This window comes from Castor canadensis, chromosome 11 (assembly GCF_047511655.1).
Source record: "Castor canadensis chromosome 11, mCasCan1.hap1v2, whole genome shotgun sequence".
NCBI lineage: Eukaryota > Metazoa > Chordata > Mammalia > Rodentia > Castoridae > Castor > Castor canadensis.
Window position 1 is genome coordinate 94244075 of NC_133396.1, and position 14732 is coordinate 94258806.

The following is a 14732-nucleotide window of genomic DNA, read 5'->3' on the forward strand; positions in this document are numbered from 1 at the left end:
TTCATATCCTGTTTGCAGGAGGAAATGGAAGCTGGAAGCAGCAGCTCTCCAGGGATTCCTTTGAGCTTGAAGGTTTGTTTCCTTCCCTATAAACACAGCCGGGTCTCCTGGAGATTCTGGAGCCCTCCCCGGCCCCACTTGTTTTTCTTTCTTTTTTTTTTTTTTTGATTTTTTTTCTTTTATTCGTATGCGCATACAATGTTTGGGTCATTCTCCCCCCCACACCACTTGTTTTTCTTACAACCCACAACTGAGTTAGACTTGATAGCACAGACAAGGTGCTATCACAGGAAGGATGTGAGGAGGGAGCGGGGCCCCATTATTTCTCTCAGATGTTAGATACCAGTTCAAGGGCCAGGAGGATTGGCCTGACCCTGTGCTGCTTTTCCATGGCAGCAAATTATTTACACTTGGCTTTTGAAAAGAAATACTGAGGACAAATGACAATTACAGAGCTAGTAATAGATAATAACAAAAAAACTGGAAACCTAAATGCCTGGAATTTTGGAAACAGTTTAGACTATTTTGGTGCGTCCATAAGAGAGAACCCTGTAGGTGTTGGTAACTAATGGCCTAGTTCTTTACATATTGACATGGAAACTTCTCAGGCACTAGGGAGAAAAAAGCAAACTGTAGAGTACTACCATTCTATTTTTTTTCTTTTTTTTTTTTTGTGGTACTGGGGTTTAAACTCAGGGCCTCAAACTTGCTAGGCAGGTGTTCTACTGTCTGAGCCACACCTTTAGCCCAAGAAAATCTTTACTAGGACTATGTTTGGATCAAGACTTAAAGAAATCACTTGTAAAATGCCATTTTCAAGACAGGAAATTTGACTACACACTGAGAAATAGATGAAACCAAGGATTTGATTTTCAAAATGTGTTTTTGTAAGGTGTGACATGATGCCATTTTGTAAGAAAATGTGAAGAATGTAGGGGTGACACTAAATTAAGTGCATTTCCAGGGAGAGACCCACCAAGCAGAACTGAAAATGAGTGCTTCAAGAGGATTCTAGACTAGCCTTTCATTCCAGATTTCAGATACCCGGAAGAACAGAATGGCCCTGCGTAATCCCCAGCTAGACCCTTTAATCAACATGAATGATCCCAGCAGTGACAGCACAGGATCAAGCAAGTTCCAGTTTGGTTCAGGAACAGGCAGTTCAAGTTGAGGAAGAGCAGCAGCTAACTCATCACTAAAGCTATCAGACCAGATCCATCTAGCCAAGAATACACCCAACTCACCCAGAACGTTGACCAATCCTTAGCTTCCATCCGTCACAGGCCACAAGACTTCCCCATTGGTCAGGAGACTATCTTCATTCAGAGTCCCACAAGTGATTCCTAAATGCAAGGCCCTCAGATAGGCAGGTGGCCTCTGTTCCTGTTTGTGCTCTAATGCTTATAAACCCCAGTTTTCCTGATCAAGGTGAGATGACCAATTTCTTCCTTCCATAGTCTGTGTCAGTATCTTTTCACTCACAAGGTTCCAGTGAGAAGGACCTGTGAGGTTCTTCTCAGCACCTGTGCTGGCCCAGCTATGGGTCTGTCTTCTGGGCAAACCTGGTCCACTATAACAAGCCAAGGCTTGCAGGTGCAGTCTAAGACTGCCTGGGATTCCAGAGTCCCTCCTGCAAGGTAGACTTTGAAGTTTCCTTTTAATGACTGCCCAGTTCAACTCGCTCAGAGCTGAAGCCTCCCTCAGAGGCCAGGAGTATGGACTGAGTTGGCATGTTCCCTGTATAGCTTGGAAACCAGAGTCCCTGCAGGAGTAGAAAGCCTCCAAAACTGAGTGCTAACTGGGGAGGAAGTGTAGAGCTGAAGAAAACCCAGAAGATTTCATACTGTTGTCTTTGTGAGTTGGGGGAGGTATCTTTGCTTTTTGCTGCGTTGTACTTGATAGAAGCTGCTCATGTGCGAGAATCACTCCCAGAGATGTTCCTGCCAACTGCACTCTTCTCCCACTTAAGACAGCATAAAGTTATTAGTGCCAGGGTTCATCATGAATCCTTGGTAATCTACAAAAATTAAACGTGTCACTGGAAAACTTCCAATTCTTGATTAGTGACCCATTATTTGTGACAAAACTTGGCAAATTAAGTCACACTATTCTCTTTCAAACTGAGGCCAAGTCCCCTGGGCCTCTGCATCTCCATCACCCATACTACCACTCCCTTCATGTTACCAGCACCCAATTCCTGAGGAACAGAGAAAACTGCCATCCAGGTACTTAGCACATTGATTTGAATAGAGGAAATTAAGAGTCCTTCCTTCAGACCAAACAGCCCCACCTATTCACACCTTATTGGTTAAGTGACAGTGCGGCTGGGCAGATCATATAATCTAAGCTTGACACTGTCTTTCTGCAAATGGGTGTAAGACTAGAACAACTAGTATTATTAGCTCACTGTGCTGCAATAAGAGTAAGAAATACAAAGTGGCATACACCAACTACTTAGTAGCTATGAGAGTTCTGTCTTCTGCTGCTGCTCCCACTCTGCAGCAAGCTCCTTTAGGAGCCTTGTTCATTTTGCTTCCTTATGCTCAGCATGATGCCTGGCACAGGACAGTTCTCAACAGGTTGCTGAATGGATAAAGCCATCCATCTTCCAGCCATGCATCCAGCCAACACATATAAGCAGCCACCAAGTGCCAGGTTCTCTTCCACCTGCTACAGGTATAGCAGTGAACAAAACAGTAAAGTTGTAGCCTCTTGGTGTTCATGTTCCAGCGGCAAGAACAAAAAAGTGAATACATGGCTGGACAGAGAAGAATAGAGCAGAACTGAGGGGTCAGGGAGAGCCAGCACAGGGGTGAGCACAGACACAGAAGCACAGACACAGAAGGTCTTTCTGAGGTGACATCTGAGCAGAGACCTGAAGTGTGAAAATGAACTACACAAATATCCGCAGAAGGCATGTTTCTGGCCAATGGAATGGTAGTACAAAGGCCCTGAAGCAGACACATGGGTGGTGTGTCTGAAGAATAAAGAGGCCAGTGTGGCTGGAGTGATATGAATGAAAAGGTTTTATTTATATAAAACGTTTTTTCTACTTGAGTTAAAATGAGCACACAACACCATTCAGAAATTGAAAAAGATGTATTAAAATATTCACAGAAGTATAACTGAAAAAGAAAAGATCAAAAGATAACAATGAACTTGATGGTTTTTCCCTAGCTGGATACATTTCCACTGAAAATCTACAGATAGTTAAGAATTTTAATCTCTAAATACTCCCTTTTAGGTGTCCCCTTACAAAATTCACATATAATTTTAAGAGGTTTCATTCTGCCAGTAATAAGACACAGGAAGGGCAGGTCTGCTATTTGGATGCTACACCACTGTTGTTATCTGTAGCCAGCCCAGGAAAACTTGAGGTACAGGGGAAAGAAAGGGTCAAAAACTCTGAAGGAAGTGGTATGTGGAAGTTAGATGGCCCTGGGTTCAGAGACCCCACTCTGAGATGCTTTCCCTGAGTGTGAGCAATGTCCATCAGGAAGCCTGTCCCCCAAACCCTGTCAGCTGGCAGCTGACTGACTGCCCTTGCCTGGGGGAGAAGGTTGGTGAGGAGATTTTTCTGCTATTATGCCGGAGTTGTAACAGAGGGTGAGGTGTCTGGTTGAGCGGGTGGTCTCGAGGTTGGGTGCAGGAAGGACGCTGTGTGGGGTGGAGGGGGGAGAAAGACTATAGGTGTCATTTCAGAGAGCTCTACCACAGCACCAGTTTCACAAAGATATGGTCTTGGCACTGAAAGGAGAAAGTAGGGCTCTTGCTGTCTGAAAGTATTGGGAACGTATAGTTTATTCACAGGAATATTATTGAGAAAGAAGAAAAAAGAAAATGCCCACTTTTTCTGTAAAAATGTCAGGAAGAAATACACATGACAAAGTACACACTTGAGTTCTTATGATTCGTATTCCTTTTACCTTAAACACCACCAAGGTTCACTGGGTCATTTGCACAGTGGAAAAGGCTCACCAAGGATATCGTTATCTTGGCATTAGTTGGAAGAATGGTGACAACAGAAGTCTTCTAAAGGCTTCTTCTATTGTCTTCAAAATGGATACAGAAAGGCTTTAGAACAGAAGGAAATGGTTTGGGACAGACACTCCATATTACTCTGCATCACTCTCCTGAATGAGACCCATGACCATAAAGGAGTAACGGGGAGGCTGTGGAACAGGTACAAAGCACACAGAGCAGACACTGACCGGCTTGAGATGATGCATGTATGAAGACAAAACCTGCCTTTTCCTCCTTACAGACACCTGGAGTGCATGTTGGTGCATTATGGGAGTAACAAAGAACAGTTCCTCAGAAAACCAAAGATCGTATGCAAGGGACAGAGAAGAGATTCCTAAAGCAGCAGAACGAGCTTGACCTCCTTTAGCTCCATAGGTCTTGAGGTATGGTGAAGCTAGTGTAAGTCATACCTGACTGCCTGAAGCTGCCTTCTGCTGGAAACTTCATGGCGCTTTATGAAGGCAATTATCTGGACAGCGCTCTGAGATACTGAGCTGCAACCTAGCAATCCCATTTCTGCCCACTTAGAAAGAAGGAAACGTTCAACTTCTTCTGTGTGAGAATTCTGACTTCAAGCAGGAAGTACTTCAGCAAAGAATGTAACTGACACACACTTTCTGCCTCCAAATGGCACGATACAACTCAAGCAAAGCCTAGATTTTCTACTGTAACTATCTGTATGGTATTGACCTAAAGCACCTAGAAGGAAGTGACCTCCAACCTTTATTGTTTGCTAACCTGGATATTATGAATCCAAAATCTTATGATACATTTAAAGGGTGTGATATTAAAAACAGTCTACAAAATGCATAAAGTTAAAAACTGCCCCATGTTTTAGAAAAACATCAACATAAACTAAACTGTTTTCTGGTGGCATAGTTAGTGGATGTCGTCTAAAATCTACAACCAATAAGAAACATTTCTGATATCAGGTTAAAGGCCACCCTGGATATACTTCTGTCATAGGATCTCATTCTCCAACTACAATAAATGCTAAGCCTGGTTGAGCCCTTACATTAAAAGGCCATGTCTACTTGAAGTACTAAAAGGTCTGCTAAGATAAATCGTATCTATATGATGGTGATAGGAATGTTTCTGAAATTCCCCAACTGTAAATGACCCCAAACAGCAAGACAATTTACACATATGCAGAATCATACCATCTTTTCATCATGCAACACAGGCACCTCACATCAAGAAGATTAAATAGAATATTTATACATATCCTTTATACACATTTTTTTCTCCCTCTATGAGTACACAAGTCCTTGCCTGGGTTCTCAAGGCCACACGTGGTTATGAGCTACATTTTCTGCACAAGAGTCCAATTTGATTTGTTTCTTGCTTAGGATATGTTCTGGGTCTTCTCTTAAGTTTTCCGGATGTCTGCATATACCACAGACTCTGACTTGTTAATCTTGTCACTGTGATGTCCGCCAGAGTGGTCTAACTGCGCATATATGACTGGGCCCTGGAGAAGAGAATAAGAATTAGAGGTTTAGAAAAACTAATGATATAGAAGTAATCATTAAAGTAATTACACCGTAGTTCAAAAGCAAGGACTTCCGTTTTCTGAATGTCTTCAAAAGGACTTATGAATGCAAGGTTTTACACTTGCAAAGCAGGTGATATACCCCCTTGAACCACACTTGGACGTGTGGAGCTCATTTTGCTCTGGTTATTTTGGAAATAGGGGCTTGTGAACTATTTCCCTGGGCTATCCTCAAACCTCTCCTCATCCTGATTTCAGCCTCCTAAATAGCTAGATGATGTCAGGATTGACTTGATAATTGTGGGGGTTTGCTGCTTTTGTTTACTTTTCTAAACACCCCCAAACAACTTTTGTATGTTTAGAAAGTTCTATAACAATATAATATTTCTTTTTTCTTTTTTTGCAGTGCTGGGGTTTGAACTCAGGGCCTACACCTTGAGCCACTCCACCAGCCCTGTTTTTGTGATGGGTATTTTTGATAGAGTCTTGTGAACTATTTCTCTGGGCTGGCTTTGAACTGTGATCCTTCTGATCTCTGCCTCCTGAGCAGCTAGGATTACAAGCATGAGCAACCGGCACCTGGAAATACAGTATTTATTCTTAGAAATATCCTGTATTTCCTCTTTGCCATAGAACTCTTCAGTCTTTGCAACTCGGATCGGAGTCCTAACAACTAAGGCAGGCCCTCTATCAACCTGGGACCCCCCAAAATCATGAGCTTCAGAATAAATCATGTAAAATCCAACATGCTAGGTAACATACAATATGTAATATCAATTTGAACTAGTCACTTTATACAAACAGACATTTTAAAACATTCAAATATCCAATAAATCTACTACTTGTAGCAGCACACTTCTTTTAGCCTGATCCTATTATTTTATGACTAATCAAAAATTGCTTGATGGTTTTTTTCCTTTTTGATGCGAGGGCCTCCATGCACTCTAGCACTGAGCTACACCCCAGGTCTGCTTCTTTGATATCTAGTATCTGGTAACTGTCCTTTCTGTTTTAAAAATAAAATTAAAAAAAGAAAAACAAAGCGAGGCCCTGAGTTCAAGCCCCAGTACCAAAAAAAAAGGTAACAATCTAGACATCTAGATATAAAGAAAACCCCCAGGTGGACTGAAGTAGAAGGATTCTCTCAGCCTCAGCAGCGAGGAAGAAGCTAGAGCTCCAGGTCACTGCAGTATACAATACAGGACAGCAGGGAAACCTGGGCTGCTGGGGAGCAGAGTTAGTCCCCAACTCTTAGGGGAAGGGGTCTGGGTAGAGCCGAGGATTCAAACATCAGTTGGTTATACTTCATGACCTTTTCAGTCCTTCCCAACACAGTGACTCTAAAATTATAAACAGTAACAACAAAAGAGCCCTGGTTTAAAAGAAAATTTTAATGTAACTCAAAGTCAGCTTTTCTCCCAACCTGAAGGAACTCTATGGTGTAGATAAGTTTTCAACTTTAAAAAGGTGCAATCAAGAGCCAAAAGCATACACTAAAATGAGCCACATCCATCTGGGAGTTCCAGTAACCTTATAGCAACAACCTTCATCCTTTTATGTGTAGGCTGAGATCCCATGGAGTTCAGCACTCTGACCTCCACAGAAGAGACGAACCCAGCTGAAAGGGTTGTGTGATGGTGCACCTGAAGTGGAGTTACAAAATAAACCAACTAGACCCCACTGAACTTGAGCAGAGCCACAGCTGGACTTGGTGAGACATTCTTCACTGAACCTCGTAGACAACAGCACGGGCCACATGGCCTGGAGCATATTTAACCCTAAGCATCATTTCCACATCTCTAAAGTGGCATGAATATCTTTAGTGTTCCAAGACTTAAATGAGATGATACTTATAAATAACCTGCAGTGCCCAATAGTTAGTATTCATTATGAGCATCTTGTCACACAATTACACTAATGTAACCCAGCAAGTAAACTAAGAAGCCAAACTCTGTGTGTTTGTCTTCAGTGTGGAGAGGATACTCCCTTAATGCCCACCACAGGAAATAGTAACAGATCACATCGTTAACCTCAAATAATGCAGAGACCCTCAAGCTTCACCTGAGAAAAAGGCAAGGAAAAAAAGGGAATGGTAATCCAAAAAGAAACAAAGCGTTAATAGGACAGGCTTTCTGAACGTGAATTATGCAACTTGGTTAACTTCGTTTTTTTTCTTTTTTTGCGGTACAGAGATCTGAACCCCGGGCCTACACTGTGAGCCCCTCCACCAGCCCTTTTTTGTGAAGGGTTTTTTTGAGTTAGGGTTTTGTGAACTATTTGCCCACACTGGCTTCAAACTACAATCCTCGTGATCTCTGCCTTTTGAGTAGCTAGGATTACAGGTGTGAGCCACTGGTGCTTGGCTTGTGTAACTTCTTAGACAATAAAGCCCTGTACCATAATTCCTAAAGACTCATTAGGAGTTTTAGGGTGTGTTCATGGGGGAAGGAGTTTACCACGTGTGATGAATTATAAATATGGCTATAAACTTGTTTCTTGTTGGTGGAGTGGCTCAAGTGGTAAAGAGTAAAGCCCTGAGTTCAAACCCCAGTGCCCCCCCAAAAAAAAAAAAATTAAACTTGTTCTTTTACCCCATCTGCACCCTCTTTGCAATATCTGTTCATCAAGAGAAGGAACTTATTTCTCCCCTCCTTGAATCTGGGCCATTCTGTGACCCTCACTGACCAACAGAATGAGGCAGAAGTGACATTGTGCAATTGTCACACCTAGACCTCCAACAGGCCTTGCATCTTATACTCTCTTGCTGATCGTGGGACCCTCCTTCAGCTGCCATCACTTTGTGAACAAGTAGCCTGATGAGAGACACATAATCCAGCTGCCAACAGCCTGCCAGTTGTCAGATTGTAAGTGAGACCATTCTAGGCTATCCAACCAGGAGTCAATGCTCCAGCCAACTGGAGATGCACAAGTGAGACAGCCTTCATCGGCTGAACTGACCAGACCAGAAGAGCTGCCCAACCATGCAAAAGATCTTGGAGACAAATAAATGGTGGCTGTTTTAAGCCACTACATTTTGGGGTGGTGTTACATAGCAATAAGTAACTAATATACTATGTGCATGGAAAACAAAGAGAACAGAGAAAGCAGAGAAGAAAAATAATATAGAATTGCATCTGCGTTGGTCAGCAAATGTTAGAATACCAGTAAGTTCTTTCATGTGAGATAATACTGTCTTTCATGGCAAGAGAATGCAAGTCTGTTGAAAGTGACTAGGAAAACAAAGAAGGAATGCCTTCCTGTTGTTGGATTTGGTTTTCTTTAAGTTGCTTACCACACTGTCTCTTGATGTCATTCTCACTCCTTTCCCCCATCATGTAGTAAGGTCTTACATCAGGGACTTTGTTATTTAATTGCCAAGGACTTGGCAGACTGTTGGGGCCAGATGAAGGAATGGATTAAATAACGGATCCAGAGAAGTTTTTTTTTTTAGGTACTGGGGACTGAACTCAAGAGCCTCATGCTTATTGGCAAACGCTCTACCACCCAGTCCTTTTTGCTTTTAGTTTAACAAAGTCTCACAATAACTTTGCCTGGGTTGGCCTGAGGACAGTGATCCTCCTAGTTCCACCTTCCAAGTAGCTAGAGTTACAGACATGTGCCACCTGGATCCACCTTGCTTGGATCCAGAGGAATTGTGGGATATAAATTGCGATTAGGGATTGACTGATGGATCTAACCCTAGCTAGAACAGACCTCTGAAGGCACCGTGGTGTACTTGTGGAACAATGCCTTAGGACCTCAATTTTTGAGGGCAAATGAAACTGTTCAGGAGTTCAGGAAGATCCAATGAAACAAGATCAACTTTGAAATGAGCCTGTCATTGCTATAATACTTGCTTTTGTGTATGCAAGAATATAAAAAGAAAATAACAAAACCCACAAACCTAGTCATTTTTATTATACATCTTAGAATTCATCTTCCCTACTCTCTTTTTTTGTTTTCCCTTTTCAACAAGGAGTTATCATAATCAAGTGAAATATTTAAATATTTTTTCCACCAACTGTTCATTACGAAAATAGATCATAACTATTGAAACTGTTTCAAGAAACAAACTGCCTGACATAGGTCTTTTTTTTTTTTTTTGGTTTGGTTACAACCAGAGATAAAATTATCTTTGAATTTTACTTGTATATAAATATACTGGGGAAGATGTGAGAAGAAGGTCTAGGAAGAGAATGTCCTAGAATAGCAAAGACACTGTCTCTAAATCCGTTAGTTACTCAGTCAGTGCTTACAGTATGTCCTGTCGTGCATGTTCCACGGCCTCTGTAGCCTTTGGTAATTTGATTCTGGTCCTTCAGGCATTAAAAGAATCACTTCCAACACCCTAGCACTCTCTCACTGACAGCGAATACCTGCTTTTACCTTATGTTCATTGACTGTGGACGAAACACTTTTTAAAAGTCAAATATAAATGTGAAACACATCTATGTTAATATGACTCTCTCTGAGATAAACAAAGCTAATGCTGATTACCAAAACAGAGTTGAAAAATTGGACAAGGACAGAATAAGCACATGTCTTAGAACTGGACAGGGCTGGGTCTAACACCAGCTCGGCCACTAACTACTGACCTTGCACAAGTAACTCAACCTAACTAAGCCTGGGTTCTTCACACATAAAATGAGGACAATACAAGACTGCATCTCACAGAACTGTCCTGAAGACTAAATAGAAAATGCACAGAATGTACTTCTTGTACCATTTCTATAGCTATGTACCACAGCTGACAAATACATAAATATTCCATTCGATCACTGTTGACCAAAAATACTTGCCTTTTGCATACAAAGCGTTAACCATTTCCAGTAAAGGGCCTAGAAAACCAATTACTCATCAGGTATTCACAAAAAAATTATTTTAAGTCAATCAGTTAAAATGAAGCTTTATAAAGAAAGATATTTTGCTTATCTTTCCCCCTACACTGTAACACTCCAAACTCTAGGCATAGCCTACTTGACATCCTTCCCAACCCAACTTCCCCCTCCACGATGGAGAGATCCCTCATTTGGTTTTGGTGTTCAACCTCCCTTTGCTAAGACTCCACCCTCTCCTGCCCCTAGGCCCAAATCAGGATGCTATCTCAGCCAATTAAAATTCCCAACCCCTTGCAGGTAACTGAAAGAAATCCCAACATGTGACCTACTCTTGGCCAATGGGGACTAAGAAAAATTTGCTGGGGCTTCCAGTAACAGTTTTCCCCGTAATAAAAACTACTAAGAGAAGACTCAGCAACTCTTGTTGCCTGTTTTCCATGATGCCTAAGGCAAGGCAGCCATTTGAGGCCTGAGAATGAGGACACTATGCCGAGGAGAAGCTAAATAAGAGTAAAATGGAAAGACCTTGTGTCTTTAATGCTGAACTAACATAGAAGTACCCTGCCTCGGGGCCTCCCATGAGTCACTAAGCTTCTTATCATTGAAGTTACTGTTAGTCAGATTTACTATTAATAAGTCTTTTCTAATCATAATAAAAACAGCGATCAAAGACAGATGTCTGGGCATCAAGTTGCTTTTTTCCCTAAATTTCCTTCTTGGGGAAATAGTATGCCCGTTCTTCTTAGGGTAACATGGACTCATTTACTCACCCAAATAGTAATTATGAATGCTATTAATTCTCAGATGATGCCTACAGACAGAAAAATGGAAAGTTTTGCTGATGAGGAAGCATGTCATGATTAGAACTCTTGGAAGGAAACATTCAAGGAAGAATTTCTGAGAATTCCTTCCATGCCTCCATTTCACAGGCCTGAATGACACAGATCTTTGCCGACAGCACCTGCCTAAACCTGTCCTTATAACATACGTTATACTATAAGCCCTTACAGTTACAAATGGGGGCATGAGAAGGCGTTTAGAGACAAACATGCCCCACCCATCACTTCAAAGACGAGGAACAGGTGTTCAGCTTTAAAAACTCCTCCCCAAGTTAACACTATGAGCTATGCCCCAGAGTTAAGTTTCTGAATTCTTCAGGGCAGGGGTTCCATGTTTCATGTGTACTGCAAGCACTTAAATGCCCGTGGAAGTGACAAAAAGAGAGCAACATGGATAGAGAAAGATGAACATATGAGGTCAAGCAAGTTTTTCCTGAACTGAAAATCTTTTTCCTTCTCTGAATAAACTGAAGATAGTGTGTATCATAAAGATTCTGGTGAGCACAACATCAATAAAACTCTTTGGCTCTCTGAAAGGGAAGTATCTCAAGTATATCCACTGAAGGGTAGCACTGTGTTGGTGAGTTATACATCCTACTAGGATCACTTGCTAATACTTTAAGGAGCTTAGGCAGTTTGTAAAGTATCCAAAGCAAATTTTCTAATCCTTGGAGGGTATCATCTGATGTAAGTTAGTATGACCACAAAAGCAAAGCCAAATAAAACAAAAATTACACAGTAAATCTGCTAGAAATCATATGGTCCACCTCAAAGTCTTGTGCCAACTAGTAAAGGATTTACAAATTCCAGAAACAGGCAAGGCAGAAAAATTTTGATGATAATTATAACTTTAAAGAAAAAGGTATAGATACAACTTGGAAAATAACTGAGCGGGACAAAGGTTACTTCTATCCAATCTGATATCCATCCGTCCATTTATCCATCTATCCATCTCTCTCTCTCTCTTTCTCTATTTACTGGTGCTAGGGATTGAACCTAGGACTTTGCTTATGCTAAGCACATGCTTTTGCCACCAAGCCACACTTTCCAATCCCTCTATCTTTTAATTGGAGTGTCCTGACCATTTATATTCAATGAAATCATCAAGATGGTTGAGTTCAAATCTACTATTTCACTACAGTAGTCTCTTCTCATTCTCAGTTTCACTTCCTATGATTTCAGTTATCTACAGTCAAACACACTGAAAAATATTAAATGGAAAAATTATAGTTTTTCTCTTTCTCTCCTTACTTCATTTTAGATAGCTGCTATGTCTTCAAGTTAACTGATCTTTTCTTCTGTGTATTTCATCTGTTTTTTTGGGGTTTTTTTTGGTACTGGGGCTTGAACTCAGGGCCTACACCTTGAGCCACTTCACCAGCCCTTTTTTTGTGATGGGTTTTTTTGAGATAGGGTCTCATGAACTATTTGCCCAGACTGGCTTCGAACTGAGATCTTCCTGATCTCTCCTTCCTGAGTAGCTAGGATTCAGGTGAGAGCCACCAGAACCCGGCTTATCTGTTGTTAATGCCAACCAATGTTTTCTTCATTTCTGTAAGCTCCATTTGGATTTGCTGAATGTAGCTATTTCTTTCCTCTTATGTCCAAGGTTTCTTTTACGTCCTTAAGTTTATTTGTAAGATTTATAATATTTGCATTAAGGTCCTTGCTTATGAATTCCATCATCTGTCATTTCTGGGTTGATTTCTCCAGATTAGGTGTCTCATCTTCCTTTTCCTTTGCATGCCTGGTAATTTTTGATTGGTACCAGACATTGCATTGAGTTTTACATTGTTGGGTGCTGGATTTTGTTGTATGCTTATAAAAAGTGTTGGATTTTGTTGTGGGATGCAGCTAAATTACTTTGGGGTTAATTTGATTCTTTAAAGGCTTCCTTTTAGGCTTTGTAGTGGTGGCTCCATAGTTAATTTAGCCCCACTACTAAGGCTTGGATATTCTGAGCATTCGAACCAATAACTTATGTGTTATGAGTCTTTCCTCAAACTATCCCAGCCCCTCATGGGCTCCAGGCATTGCATGACCAATTCTTTTCAGATGGTTCTTTTCCCTGATCTCTGGTGTATGCATGAATCTATATTCAAAGACTCAGGGTATCTCAATTCAGATTTTTGGAGTGTACTTGTGCAGTCATGTTCACTTGTTCTATCTTAGTAGTGTTCTCTTTTCTAATACTCTGCCTCACAAGTCCTGATTTTTGCTGCCTAAATTTAGTGAAACAGCCGCATCCACTTTCCTTCTCTAAACCGCATTCTGGACACTTTCGAGGCAATGTGCTGGAGCAATCACAGACTCTCATTACTTGTTTCCTTGTTTTCAGGGACCACAGTACCAAACAACCTGGTTTCTAATGTCTTAAAAACCACTATTTCACTTTTGAAGGACACAGTCTGTTTTCAGGAGGAAAGCAAGGCTTCTTTAGATGTTATACCATTTGTAGCTGCCATGACTTTATTATGACCCTATGCCTGTTTGCAATCCAAAATAGGAGACAGAAGAGACAGATGAGAGGGGTGGGCAGAGAGAACAGGAACAAGTTTTGAGCCTGATGAACAACAAGCTGAAAACTTGGGTTTCTGCCCTACCTGTGTATTTTTAGTAACTCAGTACAACAATGCCTCAGTTTCCTCACTGGAATAACAGTTTCCTAGCCACATGGATCAACTATGGAGTAATACTACAGATCTTACTCATGAAACTTTACAAGCACTTTGATTTTCTTTATTTCCTCTTAAATCTATTCCCTCTAGCTAACACCTTCTAAGAGCAAAGTAGGACTGGCCAAATTCCTTAGACTTCTTTCTCTCCCAGAAGAACCACACTGGTACTAAGCTATGAAGCTTTTGCCAAGCCATAATTATAAAGTAGCATAGTCAAAACACAGTATTAAGCACAATGCTAGATTCTGTACTAAATTCTGAATAAAAGTTATTTCTCTCCTATACTTTCTACAGTAAGTAGAAAACCAAACCATTCCTTGTTCATCAAGCCTATTAATTATTCAGATAAACACTTCCTTTCCATTTTTTATAATCTATGAAAAAATTTTCTGTTTTATTACAAACACTAAGAATATCAACTTTTACTTGACATTTTTTTTCCCTTTGTGGTGCTGGGGATTAACCCAGGACAACCTTGCTAGACAATTATTCTATCACTTGAGCTATGCCAACAGCCCCTTTGTTTTTGAGACAGGGTCTTACCACCACCCTTCACCTGGGCAGCCCTCAACTGAGATCCTCCTGACTCTGTCTCCTGAGTAACTGGAATGACAGGCATGTACACCACCATGCCTGGTCTCCTGGCAATTTCTTAACTTTTTTATTACAATGTTTTTCTTAGCCTAAATGAATTTATGCAAAGAGGTTTCATTATGTTGATAATTTCTTACAGAATATGTTAGTACAGAATACAGTTTGCTAGACTTATTCCCTTGGGCAGCTGAAGAATCTTTACAGCTGACAAGGCCATTCTACTTCTACTTGGGCCAACAGAGCTACACTGTTAGTAAACAATATGTCA

General features: G+C 41.0%; 1 protein-coding gene across 2 annotated transcripts in view; it reads right to left on the reverse strand.

The window, feature by feature from the left end:
• Positions 1 to 3080: 3080 nt before the first annotated feature.
• Mpzl1 (myelin protein zero like 1) overlaps positions 3081 to 14732 on the reverse strand; it is a 54011-nt gene continuing 42359 nt past the window's right edge. For both annotated transcript variants that reach the window (XM_074047569.1, XM_074047568.1), the window contains one exon: positions 3081 to 5494. In XM_074047569.1, the coding sequence (XP_073903670.1) occupies positions 5470 to 5494 (25 nt within the window). In that variant the 3' untranslated portion in view covers positions 3081 to 5469. The remainder of the gene's footprint in view (positions 5495 to 14732) is intronic.